Source organism: Lygodium microphyllum, chromosome 1 (genome assembly GCF_053477565.2).
Source record: "Lygodium microphyllum isolate KBCC chromosome 1, Lygodium_microphyllum_v1.1.10, whole genome shotgun sequence".
In the NCBI taxonomy this organism is placed as follows: Eukaryota; Viridiplantae; Streptophyta; class Polypodiopsida; order Schizaeales; family Lygodiaceae; genus Lygodium; species Lygodium microphyllum.
Window position 1 is genome coordinate 153,805,348 of NC_141135.1, and position 15,649 is coordinate 153,820,996.

Consider the following 15,649-nt stretch of genomic DNA (forward strand, 5'->3'; position numbering starts at 1 on the left):
AACCGCCGTTAGCAAATGGGTATGGAAGGCTGCCTGATTGGAGAGGAGCCGAGCCAGCTTGGCCCGACAGAGAATCCTTGAACCGATAAAAGTGAATGTATGTTTGGATAGGATGAGAGAGAGAAACAGAAGATGAAAAAGAGACGAGGCTTGAAAGACAAGCAAAGGCGAGAGAGAGATCAGAAGCTGCTTTGGTGGGGAAGCAGCGGTGGTACTTTTGGCTCTTTTGATCTGTTGTAAGGTGGGATCAGAGGTATGCTTTGAGTGTCTAGCATGCATTGAAACTGTACTGTTTGCTCTCGAAGTTATGCGGATTTGCATATCACGTCACAGAACAATATAAGGCCTTAATTAGATCCTCTGAGAGAGAGAGAGAGAGAGAGAGAGAGAGAGAGAGAGATCACCACTAGCGCAATTCTTACCCGACTGCGGTACTGGGGGTCTTTGAATCATAATCTTGTTCAGTCGCAATGCAGCTAGTAATCGTTCAGTTTAATTGCAAGCTGAATACATTGCTGGGTCTTCTGATCATTCTTCTTCTGCCCATTAGAGCGCCTAGCTTCTCCGTGACCACAGCTTCAGCCACATTCAGCAACCTCAGTCATAGCTCTGGCCGTCATGATGTAGATGGTGAGATCATGAAGATCAAATTGCAGAAGCCGTCTGGTAGTAACAATATTTGTAATTTAGCTGATGGGCTCTCGTACACTTACTATCTCAATTCTTGCCCGAGAGCTTACGACTTGGTGAGGGAGCGAATGCAGTTCTATATCAGCCAGGATCCAAGTCAGGCAGCTGGGATTCTTCGAATCTTCTTCCATGATTGCTTCGTCCAGGTCTCTCTCTCTCTCTCTCTCTCTCTCTCTCTCTCTCTCTCTCATATATGTATATGCCAAAACACACACACACATTGACATTCAAAGGTAAAAGTTTTTGTATCTCTTACTAAGGCTAGTTTTCGTGAACACTGAATTATGAGCAGGGATGTGATGCATCAATATTATTGGAAGCACAACAATACTCATATACTAATAACAATACAATTGCCAACTCCGAGCAAAATGCTCTTCCCAATCGGAACTCATTGAGAACCACTTCGTTCAAGATTATTGATAAGATAAAGGCCTCCCTCGAGGCTATTTGTCCAGGCATAGTCTCATGTGCAGATACCCTTGCGTTGGCAGCCCGAGATTCAATCTTCCTGGTAACCCACTATTATCATCATCAAATTCATGTTACTTTATATAGTTACACATATCAAGTTCCTTTTATATTACACTATGATAATAAGTGATGAGGTATTTACCTCCATTCTTGCATATACGAACTCATCTAAAATGCTATTTGCTACTTTACACTATTATAAGTGAATTTGGGAATTTTCCACAAGTTTAGGACTCATGGTCAAAACTTTCTCTTTGCTATAACTCTCACATTGTTGCTCCATATTTACTGTTCAATAGCTCAATACATTCCATTTTTCACAAGGTTTCCAATGATGTCACATGATAGCTTTGCGAAACTTAAATATGACTTTTTGGAGTCCCAATATTCTCAATAATGAAGAATGGGACTTCAAAGATTCCCAAATTCACTAAATTTGTGTAATACTACATTGTAACCTTTGAGGTCTCATTCTTGAGGGTCAGGTACTTGTCACACTGCTACACACATTCAATGCCTTTCTAGAGAGTCTTTGCCATAAGCAAATAATTTCACCAATTGATTGCCAAAGAAGCGAAAGGGATGAATATGTAGTGATAATCAATATGACATGAAATTGTAATTTAGACTTAACTAGGATGTAATCTACATGATTGGGTCGCATGTATTGATCATTACACATTGCTGAGTTCTGCAAGGTTGGAGGCCCATGGATTCCCATGCCTACTGGTAGAAGAGACCGACCCATTCCTGCTACTAATCAAACAGTGATTGCCAACATACCAAGACCAACACAAAGTTTCTCTACATTGAAGAAAAATTTCAAATCCAAGGGCTTGAACACCCTAGACTTGGTTGCTTTGTCAGGTATGCTTCATTGTCAATTATGAATGTGATGCTACATATATGATGCTGTTCATGTTAGTCCATAAAATGATAGTTCCATGCAATTTTTGGCCAACATAAGGGAGTTTCCATTTGTTGATTAGGCCATTCTTACCATTAAGCATATTCAAAGTATTCACTCATGTATGTGTACATTTTCTTTAAAATGTTGAACTTGCTATGGGGGCATAGAGGCAACACATAGGAGTCCAAGAAATCGGCTTATCTTGAGGGGTGTCTTGAAGATGTTTTATTGTGTTCTTGATCAAATGACATGTCGGACCTTGCATACATTATGGAACCTCTCTATCCAAAACCTTATTGGCTTCAATACCTTTCTAGCAAATATAAGCACACAACTACAATAATTTTTTTAAGAATAATGTGGACTAGTTTGGGGTTGTCAAAATGTCAAAATGGCTCCCACTAGGCATGATTGCACCAACATGGTCAGTAGGCTGCTTTGTGTGTATCCTTACAAATTCCTATGAGAGTAAGGACCAATGTTGAGTTGGTATCTCTCTTAACAAGTGGACTAAGGCTTGAACAAATTAATTTGAAGAGATTAGAAGAAATATTCAAGGAGTATCTTTGAAATGGATGATTGAAAGCTTGAGAAGAGTAACCAACTGCATCGAGCCCTTTGATGGCATATTCTTAGAACTTCAATGGTAGCTCCAAAGCACTCTTCCAATAATAAGATTAAATGCTTCATTATGAAAGGAAGGGCTAAAATTGATGTTTGCCCCAAATCTTTACTCTATAAGCCATCCTAGCAAAGATGCATTGAATCTTCTAATCTTGATACTTGCTTCAAGCATCTTGTATGCTAACCAAAGAAGTTGCAGAGAAAGCATTGACTCAAGATTTGAGAGCTTGATGGAGAGAAGCCATGGTTGCCCTACTATTTTTTAGGGTTTCATGAGGAAGAAAGGCCAAGATCAAGGATAAAGATTCTCCATTCTTGATGTAGGAACTTGCCAAATGATAGAAAGAGTAGTAGTAAGCATCTTGTTGACGATTCCTTATGAGGATTCACAGGGTCTCTAGGTATTGTAAAATAGTGCAAATTGTGCTAACTACTATCCCTCAAACTTGCTTAAATATTTACCAAAATGATATTTTATCTCTTGCTCACGAGGTTATAAGATGCTTTCTACCAACCATTGTTGAACGAAGTTAAAGATCTTGGAAGAAAATGGAGTAGAGATCCAAGATACCCCATGAAAGCTTTGAAAGAAAGTTTGTAAAGAGGAAAGAAAAGGTTGTTCTTCAAAAGAAAAGTGAAGTTTGAACATTCTCTAACTTCTATAGACTCCATTTTGTCAAAAAGACTTTCAAATTTTCTTGAAATTTGGTGATGACCTATCATTTTGACCTTGGTCTTGCCCAACTTGTCCGAACTTCCAAACTTCCTGTGACCGATTCTAGATATAGTGTCTGCCACTTGTAGAAGACTTGCTAGTTACTACCACTCAAAATCCATAGCTTGTACCTATTGTACCAATGGTGAAATAGATTGTTTGAGAGAAAAATATGATATTTTTTGGAAAAATAAGGGAAGAATACCAACTGTAATAGCTTGGTATAAAAAGATATAAAGAGACTTATTTTTTTCATCATTCGATAATAATCAAAGTCTCTTTCATCTCTTCAAGCTCCTTGCACAACTTCCATGGCTTCTTCTCCTTCTCTCTCTTATTCTAGTCTTTTCTTTCATCATTCTCTCTATTCTTCAATCATTCTCTCTCGTCTTCCTTCTCTAATTTCTTTCTTGACATGAGTATACATTTATACACACATATCTATTGTTTGGATATACACATGTGTATGTTTGTGTTGTACACATGTATGTAAGTATGTATATATACATATACACACACAAGCACCTATGTACCTATGTACCTATGTACGTATGCATGTGTGTGTGCATGCATTTATCTCAGTATGTACACATGCACACATGCATGTGCGCGTGTGTGCACACGCACATGCTCATGCATGCGGGCGCGCACACACACAAACATGCATGGATGTGAACACATACACATAGTTTCTACCCTATTTCCTTAACAAATTCCTCTCTCTCTCTCTCTCTCTCTCTCTCTCTCTCTCTCTCTCTCTCTCTCTCTCTCTCTCTCTCTCTCTCTTTTCCTAAAACTTTCTCTTTGTTTGTCATGAAGGAAGCATTTGTGAGGAAGACACAAAAATTAGGAAGATCACCCTTGAAAAATGCAAGATAGTGATAATTGAAAAGCTTCTACTAATGAATTCAAAAATAGAAATTAGTATATAAAAAATTGGTACAATCCTTAAACTTGGACTATTATTTGGTTTTGATTACCTTTCTTTGACAACAAATAATTGTCTCAAGAAATTTTATCATGTACCTTAGGATAATGAGGAAGGAGCTGTTTGTTTCAATCATGGCTTTAGAAAAAGGTTTTAACACTAAAATGGAAAGATACAACACAAAAAAATCACCAAGAAACACGCATAGATAGGTGCCAATCCCTCCCACAGAAGCCCAATTGCCACATCAAAAATCCCCCTCAAAATGAAGCATTTCCTATTGCAACATATTGGATGTTTAAGGGGCGAGGAACAACAAGTTTGCAGTCCATTCAAAGATTTCTCCTTATGATTGAAAAATATAGTTGTAAAGCATTTAAGAATGTAAGGATCATTTCATTGGCATAAAAGGTCAAATTACGATTATATTGAGAGATTTGCAGAAATATAAGTATTACAACTCCTAGTATAAGAGAAAAAATTTGGAAATTACATCAACTTGCAATAATTTAGGTTAATTGAGCACTATGTCTTTGCTATTTTGAGGGACCATCACCAAGAAATCCTATGTTCAAGAGACATCTTAAATCTCCCTTATGCTTACATATTTTTCCAAATTGAATGGAGTTAGGAAAATAGTTAATATTGATTGAGAGACCACAAAACTTCTTTAAAAAGTGCTAAAAGTGTTGCCAAAAGATCTACTAAAACATAATGTTTAGAAGCATGATTGTTGAGACTTTAGAGCATTAAGATATCCAAAATGTAAGCATGTGACTAGAAAACATCCCAAGTGTTTATCATAATTATATGAGCAATGCCTAATTCCAAATATAGGTTTAGGGCTAGCTCAAAGCACAATAGCATTTGTAAAATTGTATGTATGGAACAAACAAAAGTCACTTGCATTTCCATGTCATAACAAATCTTTATGGTTGGAAATTGTGCCTTGGAGCCAATAACTATTTGTAAAGGTCAAATAGCATACGGTAAGAGCATCTTGTACATTCATCCTTATGTATCATGAAAAAGATGGATAACTAACTTTTAATGAGTGTTTTAAAGAAAAAACACATAACTTTTCATCCATCCTGTCTTGCATAGCAACAATGACCTATATTTAGGATGTACACACAATTTAAAGATGACATAAAGAAGCACTTTTATGTGGCTATCATGGTGATCTTATGCAATTTCCTAACAATTATGGCCTAAAATAAACCCCAAGTTAATAAAAATTTTAAGGTCTCATGATTTATGCTTAAGTTTGAATGTATCATAGTGCGTAATTTGAATCATAGTATAATGCTATGTCTTTGTAAAAGATTACAAAATTATGTAATACTAACATAAAAAGTGGATTCTTTTCTATAGGTGCCCACACAATTGGTCAATCCCATTGTCTTTCTATTGAGAATCAACTTTCTCCATCAATTTCACTCGACTTGGATCCTTATTTTGCTCAAAATCTATCAAAGTTATGTCTCCCTCAAGCACAAAAGGCTCATTTAACATTGCATTTGGATAATTTGACACCCAATCGCTTTGATAATGCATACTTCAAGAATGTCTTGAGTAAGAGATCACTATTCCATTCAGATGCCACACTCTTAAATGATACAAAAGTAGCATCTTGGATTCAAACATTTGCAAAAAGGGAGAAAATGTTTTTTAAACAATTTAGCATATCTTTTGAAAAGATGAGCCAAATAGGCGTGTTGGTTGGAAAACAAGGTGAAGTGAGAATGAGTTGTACCATGCCAAACTAAGGGTTATTATATTTTGTATTAGTACATATAGTTCTCACGTTGAAGAAAGTTATAAGGTTTAGATTCCTTGCGTGAATTGTACAATCTTTGAAACAATAGGTAGCCAATATCTCTTAATTGATGCCTTCCTCACTTTTCTATTAGAACTTATGTAAAAAAAACCCTTACACATTTCTTGTTGATACATATAGGTCCAATATTGAAGAGTGTTATAATATTCACTTTTCCTAATTCAATTGTACAATGTTTGGAAATGTGGATAAATTTAGCCTTTATATTTCTCATTGCAATTTAAATTTATCTACTAAAAACACTTATGTAAGCTTCCCATTTGAAAGTAGATTTAGTGCCCCTTTGTTGATGAAGCTTAGAAGATTACATGAAAATATGATATTTTCCAATAAAAATTAGATATTTAAGAAGAACATGCAATAGTAATGTTTTTATTCACTTAAACATAATGTTTTCTTTGCTTGTGCGTTTGACTCAAAGACATAGTTATTGCCCATTAATCTCTTTTCAAACAACGAAAGTGCAATAAAAAATATAGACACATGCAAGCATGGAAAATGATTTGATATCTTGTCCAAAAGGAAACTTCTCATTGAAGCTTTAGAGAGAGGGAAAACTCAAGGTTTAAGATGCAACTAGGAGCAAGTCGGAAGTGCATGTGGATGTGCCAAATGGATTCTACTTCAAAGCTTTCAAGTCTTAAAAGAGAAACTAAATAGTGGTCAAAACTATAGAGAGTTGAGGGAAAACCTTAACCAATAACTAGGATATTGATGATGCCTTTCAAATGCATTTGTCAACCATGTCTATAGTGTAGTACAGTGCCTTGGCCGATTGTGCAATGGGGTTGCAGTAATATATGGATAAGTGACTACAATCAATCTTTGTGTAGTACAATGCCTTGGCCGACTATGCAATGGGGTTGCAACGATATATGGATGAGTGACTACAATCAATCTTTGTCAAGGTGACCCTATTGATGGATCAAAAATCCTTGAAACAAGAACTTGAGTATGCTCTTTCCAAAGTGAAAAAGGGGAATCCAAGGAGCAATGGGTTGCTAATTGAGTTTGTTAAGAAAAGTTGTAGCACATGTGGATGGGATCTAGCCAACATGGCCAAATTTCTATGAAGAGAGAGGTTTACTTCCCAAGGACATTAATTAAAAAGTCCATAAATGGGACAAAATCCTCTTCAATATGACTTGTGTTTGGCACACGAATTCATGGTATAATTTTGATCTTGGTTTTTTAATGGATGTTGCTGAAAGGGAAGTGGAAACCCAGGAGGAAGAAGCTTAGCAGTGAGAGCTATCGCGGATGGAGAGCAAGAGCCAAGAGAGAGAGACTCAAAAGTGGGAACTCCAACAACCACAATGTATGGCCGGGCCTTCTTTTATTCAAATTGTCACTAAAAGAATAAAGAATAAGTGACTGTGACAGGCGCCCACCACATCTGCAGTGTGCAGTGGTGGGTATTGTTAGTGTAGTAATACATGGGTGGCTAGGTGGAGGCGTCTTTACCCCCAACAACCTCCCACTTAAAGGCGAATCTGCCCTAGTGAGAGAAAAAGAAAAGACAGTACAACATGTACACATGTACAACAGGATGAGGAAAAAGACGTCATCTCATCCAATGCCCATCAATCTCCTGAGGAAGGCAAAGCGCTCGGTAGTGAGGCTTTTTGTGAGCAAGTCTGCAGGATTCTACTCAGTCAGAATCTTGACAAGGTCAACAAACCTGTCCTCAACAACCTCGCGCATGAAGTCATACCTCACCTCAATATGTTTCGTCTTCGCATGGAAGACCGGATTCTTGGCCAACTGAATGGCACTCATAGAATCCGAATGTAGTGTAGGCATATCATCTATCATACCAATGTTTGCAATAAAACGGCCTAACCAATAGCCTCCTTGCAAGCCTCTGTGGCTGCAATATACTCAGCCTCTGTAGTAGTAGAAAGAGCCATACACTTCTGCGCCCTGGACATCCAAGAGATAGCCCCTCTAGGATAAGTGAACACATAGCCAGAAGTGGACTTCCTACTATCTGCATGTCCTGCATAATCAGAGTCAGTGTATCCCACGACTCCTATATCTTGGCTGCCATAGCAAAGGCACATATTTGCTGTGCCCTTTAGGTACCTCATGATACCCTTTACGTCATCCCAATGTTTTGTTGAGATGGCAAGCTCAACACATGCGGACATTGATGATGGACTTCCTGGGTAGATAAGTCCGTACGTCTACGCTTAGCACGTTGGTGGTCATTATGATACTCACATGGCCACTGACTTATCACTTATTATATTTAGTTTGTTACACCTACCTACAGCTGGCAAAGATATAATGCCAGTTGATTAGTGTAGTCGGTTATGCACTGTTTGACTTAGAAGGCCACTTTTCTTTATGTTGTATCTTATCTATACTTTGTGTACATTGTATAGTGTGTGGGAGAAGAAGAAAAATCAATGAGAAAACTTTTTGGCCTCCATCTCTCTTCTTGTGTTCTTGAGTGAGCTTCCTCTTGTGTATACAATGTGTGTTTGGCACAGCAGCTCAAGCAAATTCCCCCATCACACGATTCTTGACATGGTATCAGAGCTGTGCTACTGAGAGAGACTGATTTTGAAGGTTGAAGTGAAGGAGTAGAAGCAAGGTTCAAGCAAGCAAACAATGGGTAAGAATCTCTCCCATTCTTCCACTCTCTCTCTTGGATAATGCCTGTGGAGGCACCGAAAGTAGGGTCGAGGAAAAATATCAGATTGCTGTGAGATTTGGTATACAAGCAGGGCACTGTATATTTTGCAGATAAGTCCTTTTGGGCCATCTCGTAGTTATTTTGGGCATATGAGGCTGTTTTAGGCCCCGTTTTAGAGTTGCAAGGTTGCAGACAACAGTTTTAGGGTACACTGTGATTTCGACTGTATTGACCGAAAGTGGGTGCACAGGTTACAGATCGCGAATCTGTAATTTTTGAGGTTTTTGCAAGAAGTAAACATAAGGTTTATCTGCAAATAGGTTGCAGATTACATGTACTATTGAGCAATCAGTGAAAAAGGTTGCTTGGTGTAGTGCTGTGCACGTGTTGTGAAAGATTGCAGAAGACTAGCTTGCTGTGTTGTATCCTTGTTTGTGATAATGACAGAGAATAGTGGAAATCCCATTATTGAGAAGCTCGACAAGAACAACTACCCTTCATGGAAGTTCCGTGTGACGAACTTCCTCATTGGAAAGGGCCTTTATGAGTTTGTTTCAGGTGAAGAAAAGGAGCCAGAGCCGGGTATCCCTCCGATTGCAGATGAATTAAAAGCATGGAAAGAATGGAATGTGAAAGACAAAAAGGTGATGTACTGGTTATCTAAAGTCATTGATAATACGATGTTGGGACATATCATGAAGGTAGAAACTTCACATGCAACTTGGACAAATTTTGAGAACATGTTTTCAGTAAATACAAAGGCACAAAAGATTCAACTCAAGCAAGAGTTGAATGCCTTGAAGAAAGGAAAAATGTCTATCAATGAGTATGTATTGAAGGTGAGGAGCATTGCAGATGCTTTAGCAGTGATTATGCAATGCCTGATAGTGATGATTTGGTTTCATCCACTTTGAGTGGCCTTAACAATGAGAAGGCATGGAAATCATTTGTTACTTCAGTATATGTACGAAAGCCATTTCCAGATTTTGATGAGTTGATCTCTCTCATGATTATCGAAGAGATCAATATGCAGGGTGACTCATCTGAAAAAAACGGTGAAAATGTTAAAGCATTTTACTCAAGTTCAGGAAGGAGATGTGGTAGATCCTCTTCGAGAGGCCGTGGTATGGGACGTGCTGGCGATAAGCACCAAAACAGGTTCAATCAGCAATTTGGTGAAATACAGGTTTCAAGAGGCCGAGGAAACTTTAGAGGTAGGGGGAGCTCTAGAGAAAGAGGTGGATGGCAGAATAGAGGTTCTGGAAATTCTGCTATTGTTTGCCATTATTGTGGCAAAACAGGCAATATTGCAGCCCATTGCTATGCAAAGAAGGATTATATTCACAATGGTAAATTACAGCAAGGAAACTATGCATCGTCTTCACGACAGAATGAAGAAAAAAATGAGCGTCTGTTTGTTATGCAGCATATGATGAATGCAGTTATATGAAAGGGGACACATGATGATGTATGGTATGTTGATTCAGGTGCATCTAATCATATGACCAGTCATGTTGAATGGTTTGAAGAGATGTAGGACTTACAAAATCCAGGTTATGTGCTGACGGGTGATGATTCATGACCCAATTTCACACATAGAAAAGGTTCCCTTGTCCTTGTATAATGGCCAAACAAAGAGTCTGACAGATGTATTACATGTGCCATCAATTACAAAGAATCTAGTGTCAGTTGGCCAAATGGTAGAGCAAGGGTTGTAGGTTCGATTCAATGCAAAAGGTTGTTTTGTAGAAGACTTTAATGATAAGTGCAGGTTGGTCGCAAAACAAAGTAGAGTTGGGCTGAATGTTCACTTTAGATGCAGGAACCCTACAATGGATGCTGCTATGTATGCTAAAGGAAAAGGAGTAGTTGCAGATATTAAAATATAGCATAAACATATTGGACATGCAAATGTGCAAAGGCTGAAATTAATGCAGTCCAGAGGATTGGTTACAGGGTTGCCTTCTTTTAGAGTTGCAGAATTGCATAAAGTTTGTGAAGCATGCCAGTTTGGTAAGCAGGCAAGACAACCCTTCTCACATGACAGAGAAGTGAGTAGAAAAATACTTGATGTAGTGCATACAAATGTTGGGGGGCCTACACAGAATGTATCTCTTGGTGGCAGCAAATACTTTGTCATATTTATTGATGATTGTTCAAGGAAGTTATGGGTGTACTTCATGAAGGAAAAGAGTGATGTGTTTGAGTACTTTAAATCTTTTAAGGCAGCTGTTGAAACAGAAACATGCTTAAAAGTGAAGTGCTTGAGATCAGATAGAGGGAGAGAGTACCTCTCTAATGAGTTTAGTGGCTTCTTGAGGACCCATGGGATAAATAGGCAATGTACTTGCATGTATACTCCACAGCAAAATGGGGTTGCAGAAAAAAAAAAAGGTATATTGCAGAAGTTGCACGGGTATTAATGGCTGAAAAAAATATGCCCAAACATTTTTGGTCTGAAATTGTCCATATTGATGTCTACATTATGAACAGAACTCCCACAGCTGTAGTTCATGGGATGACTCCTGAAGAGTGCTTTATTGGCAAGAAGCCTGATGTATCGCACTTGAAGGTATTTGGATGTGTTGCATATGTTCATGTGCCAGATGAGCTACGGAAGAAGCTTGATCCAAAGGCTAAAAAATGTATAGAGCAAAAAGGGTATCGACATTATAACCCTGTCACAGGTGAGTTCAGAGTGAGCAGGGATGTTATCTTCGATGAGATAGGCAGCTGGTATGCACCTGCTAGTGATGTATTAGATGATGATAATGATCATGACAGTTATGTGTAGAAAGAAAAACAAGAATCACGGAGTCTTAGTAGACCAGAAACATCATATGGTACTATATCTATAGTGAGCCCTTGGTCTGGGAGACTAAGGAGTAGCCCCACATCTTCAGGTGGATCTATAAGTATTGCAGGGAAGAACAAAGGAAAGAAGAAAGTGCTAGATGGTAATGATGCATCTACCAGTCATTTGGGATTTGACGAAGATTCCAGTGGTTCAGAGAGTTTGGATGATGAGCTTGGTATTTCTTCAGTTAGGACACCAAGTGTACGTAGAGCTCATAGTAATGTAAAGGCTCCATTGAGTGATTTGATGGTACGCATATCTAGCAAGGTCACATACCCTGTTAAAAGATTTGGATTTGAAGGTTATGTAGCTCACCATTATGCTTATATGGTGAAACTAGTTGAGGATGTTGAGCCCACTTGTTTTGAGGATGCTGTTGGTCATGCTCATTGGGATGCAGCAATGGATGAGGAGATGGCTGCATTAGAAGCCAATAAGACTTGGGATTTGGTATCCTTACCTAAGGGTAAGAAAGCTATTGGTTGTAAGTGGGTTTACAAAGTCAAGCATAATGCACATGGTTCAGCTAGCAGGCATAAGGCTAGGTTGGTTGCAAAAGGTTATGCTCAAACATATGGCATAGATTATGAAGAGACATTCAATCTAGTTGCTAGGATGACAACTGTTAGGTGTGTGATTGCTTTGGCAGCAGCCAAAGGTTGGAGTTTGCAGCAAATGGATGTTAAGAATGCCTTCTTGCATGGTGAATTGCAAGAAGAAGTTTATATGGAGCAGCCATCAAGTTATGAGTATTTAGAGCATCCCACATATGTGTGCAGGTTAAAAAAGGCGCTCTATGGGCTGAAGCAAGGACCTAGAGCATGGTCTGACAAGATTGGAGAGTATCTTGTCAATATTGGATTTTGTATTTCTGATGCTGATCACTCACTTTATGTGAGAAAGGGAGACGCAGGTTTGGTCATCATAGTCATCTATGTGGATGACTTGATTATTACAGGTGACAGTGACAATGGGATTGCTGAAGTTAAGGACTTCTTGAAGAAGAAGTTTGAGATGAAAGATTTGGGTGAGCTGAGATACTTTCTTGGTATTGAGGTGATTAGATGTGATTATGGTATATGGCTATCCCAAAGGCAGTATGGCTTGGATATGTTATCCAAGTATGGTATGACAACACGTAAGCCTCTTTCAGTACCATTGGAGCAAAATGTGAAGTTGAGTGTTGATGTTGGGGATGAGATAGAAGACCCTACTATGTTCAGGAGGATAGTAGGGAGTTTGATTTACATGACTATCACAAGGCCAAACTTGAGCTATGTTGTTGGCCTTGTCAGTCAGTTTATGTAGATGCATAGAAAGCCTCATTTGGATGCAGTTAGACGTATATTGAGGTATGTAAAGTCCACTTTACATTATGGACTTTTTTATGAGGCAGGTTAGGATGTACAGACCTTTGGATACACAGATGCAGATTGGGCTAGTAGCATGTCAGATAGAAGATCTACAAGTGGATTCATGTTTTCCCTTGGTAGTGCAGTAGTTAGATGGAGCAGCAAAAAGCAACCTACAGTTACTTTATCGAGTACAAAGGTTGAGTATAGAGGTGCTGCTATGGCATCATGTGAGGTGGTATGGTTGCAAAAGTTATTAGGTGATTTGGATGTGCAAGGAGATGGTCTAGTTGTCATTCATTGTGACAACATGAGCAGCATACAGCTAGCTAGGAATCCAATATTCCATGCTAGGACAAAACACATTGAGGTGCACTACCACTTTGTGAGAGAGAAGGTACTTGCAGGAGAGATTGACTTGGTATATGTTAGCACACAGGATCAGATAGCTGAGATTTTCACAAAGGCATTAGGTGTAGAGAAGCTTTGAAAGTTCCGAAGCTTACTTGGAGTTGCAGAGATAGAATTGAGCTTGAGGGGGAGTGTTGAGATGGCAAGCTCAACACGTGCGTACATTGATGATGGATTGCCTGGCTAGATGAGTCTGCATGTCTACACTTAGCACGTTGGTGGTCATTATGATACTCACATGGCCATTGACTTATCACTTATTATATTTAGTTTGTTACACCTACCTACAACTGGCAAATATATAATGCCAGTCGATTAGTGTAGTCAGTTATGCACTGTTTGACTTAGAAGGCCACTTTCCTTTATGTTGTATCTTATCTACACTTTGTGTACATTGTATAGTGTGTGGGAGAAGAAGAAAAATTAGCAAGAAAACGTTTTGGCCTCCATCTCTCTTCTTGTGTTCTTGAGTGAGCTTCCTCTTGTGTATACAGTGTGTATTTGGCGCAGCAGCTCAAGAAAATCCCCCCATCACGCGATTCTTGACATGTTTCTTGCTAGGTGTAGCCATATAATGTGCCACAATCCCAACTGTAAAAGCTATATCTGGACAGGTGGCTATCATGGCATACATAAGACTGCCCACGACTGATGCATAGGGAATCTTGGCAACCTCGGTTCTCTGCTCATCTGTCTGCGGACAATCGGCCTGTGAAACCTTCACAACATGAGAAGGTAATGGATAGCAAATAGGCTTAACATCCTACATGTGGAAGTGCTCAAGGACTTTATGAATGTACTCCCTCTGTGGTAACAGATAGAGTAATCCCTGAGATCTATCGCCTGTAATGCGCATACCAAGCATATGAGAGGCATGTCCCAGATCTTTCATCTCAAAGCTCTTCTTGAGCTGAGCCTTAAGAGCATCTAGGTCCTCATGAGATGTCCCTGCTAAAAGCATGTAATCCACATAGAGTACCAAAATCAGTAAAGAACTGTTACGAGCTTTCTTCATGTACAAGCACGGATCCATAGCAATATGGCTGTAGCCCTGTGACTGTATGAATGCATCAAACTTATGGTACAATTTCCTAGGTGCCTGCTTCAAACCATATAGACTCTTCTTCAGCTTGCACAATAGGTGTTCCCTGCCAGGGTCTGCAAAGCCCTTAGGTTGCTCCACGTAAATCTCATCATGCAAGTCCCCATGTAGAAAAGCCGTCTTGACATCCATCTGGTATAAGTCCAGGTCAAGCTGTGAAACCAAGGCCAAGACTAAGCGTAGGGTGGTCATCTTGACCACAGGAGAAAAGAAAAGACTTCATCAAAGTCAACATCATGCTCCTGCTTAAAACCCTTAGCAACCAATCGAGCCTTGTATGTCGGCTTCGGGTGTCCAGGGGTACTTTTCAGCTTGTACACCCACTTGCATGGCAAAGCCTTATTACCCTGAGGCAAGGAAACCAAATCCCAAGTCTGATTCTTATGCAATGAGTCAAGCTTAGACTACATAGCCCTCTCGCAAGAGTGACAATCACCCCTGCGCATAGCCTCATCATAAGTGAGAGTTTCTCCTGCATCTGTAACCAGTACATAATCCATAGAGGGTGCAAAACGGTCAGGAGGTCATCTATCTCTAGTAGAATGCCTCAACCCAAGCTCTGCTGCCTAACCGACATCCTGTCTAACATCAGCATGCCTAACATCTGGTCCATGAGCATCAGGTGATGGTATATGCTGTCTAGCTGGCCATGGAGCAGGTTGAACGGGAGCAGGTGGCTCCTCCTGAAAGATAAATCTATGTACCTCAACCACTTTCTCAAGCTGCATATGCATTTTGTCCTCATGAAAGATGATATCATAGCTGCGGATCACTCTCCGCACCTGTGGATCCCATAGACGGTAACACATCTCTCATGCATCTCCATAGCCAATGAAAATGCATTTGACACTTTTAGGATCCAGCTTATTGCATTTGTCCTTGGGCACATGGCAGAATGCCTCACATCCAAAGACACGCAAATGATCATAAGGGGGGGGGGGGGGGGGGCTTGTCTACCGATACCTCCTCTGCAACCTGAAACTCAAAGCCGCTGCTAGGCAACCTGTTAATGAGATGCAATGCAGTAGCAACTGCCTCAACCCAAAAGTGTTGCGGTAAGCCAGCCTAGCTAAGTATGCTATGGACCCTTTCCTGAATGGTCCTA

General features: G+C 39.5%; 1 protein-coding gene across 1 annotated transcript; it reads left to right on the plus strand.

Moving 5' to 3' along the window:
• The first annotated feature begins 349 nt into the window (after positions 1-349).
• LOC148041847 (peroxidase P7-like) lies at positions 350-6,332 on the plus strand. The gene is made up of 4 exons (XM_087683195.1): positions 350-836; positions 983-1,204; positions 1,863-2,031; positions 5,716-6,332. The coding sequence occupies exons 1-4, from the start codon at positions 471-473 to the stop codon at positions 6,108-6,110; spliced, it is 1,152 nt and encodes a 383-aa protein (XP_087539321.1). The 5' UTR covers positions 350-470; the 3' UTR covers positions 6,111-6,332.
• The last annotated feature ends 9,317 nt before the right edge of the window (positions 6,333-15,649 follow it).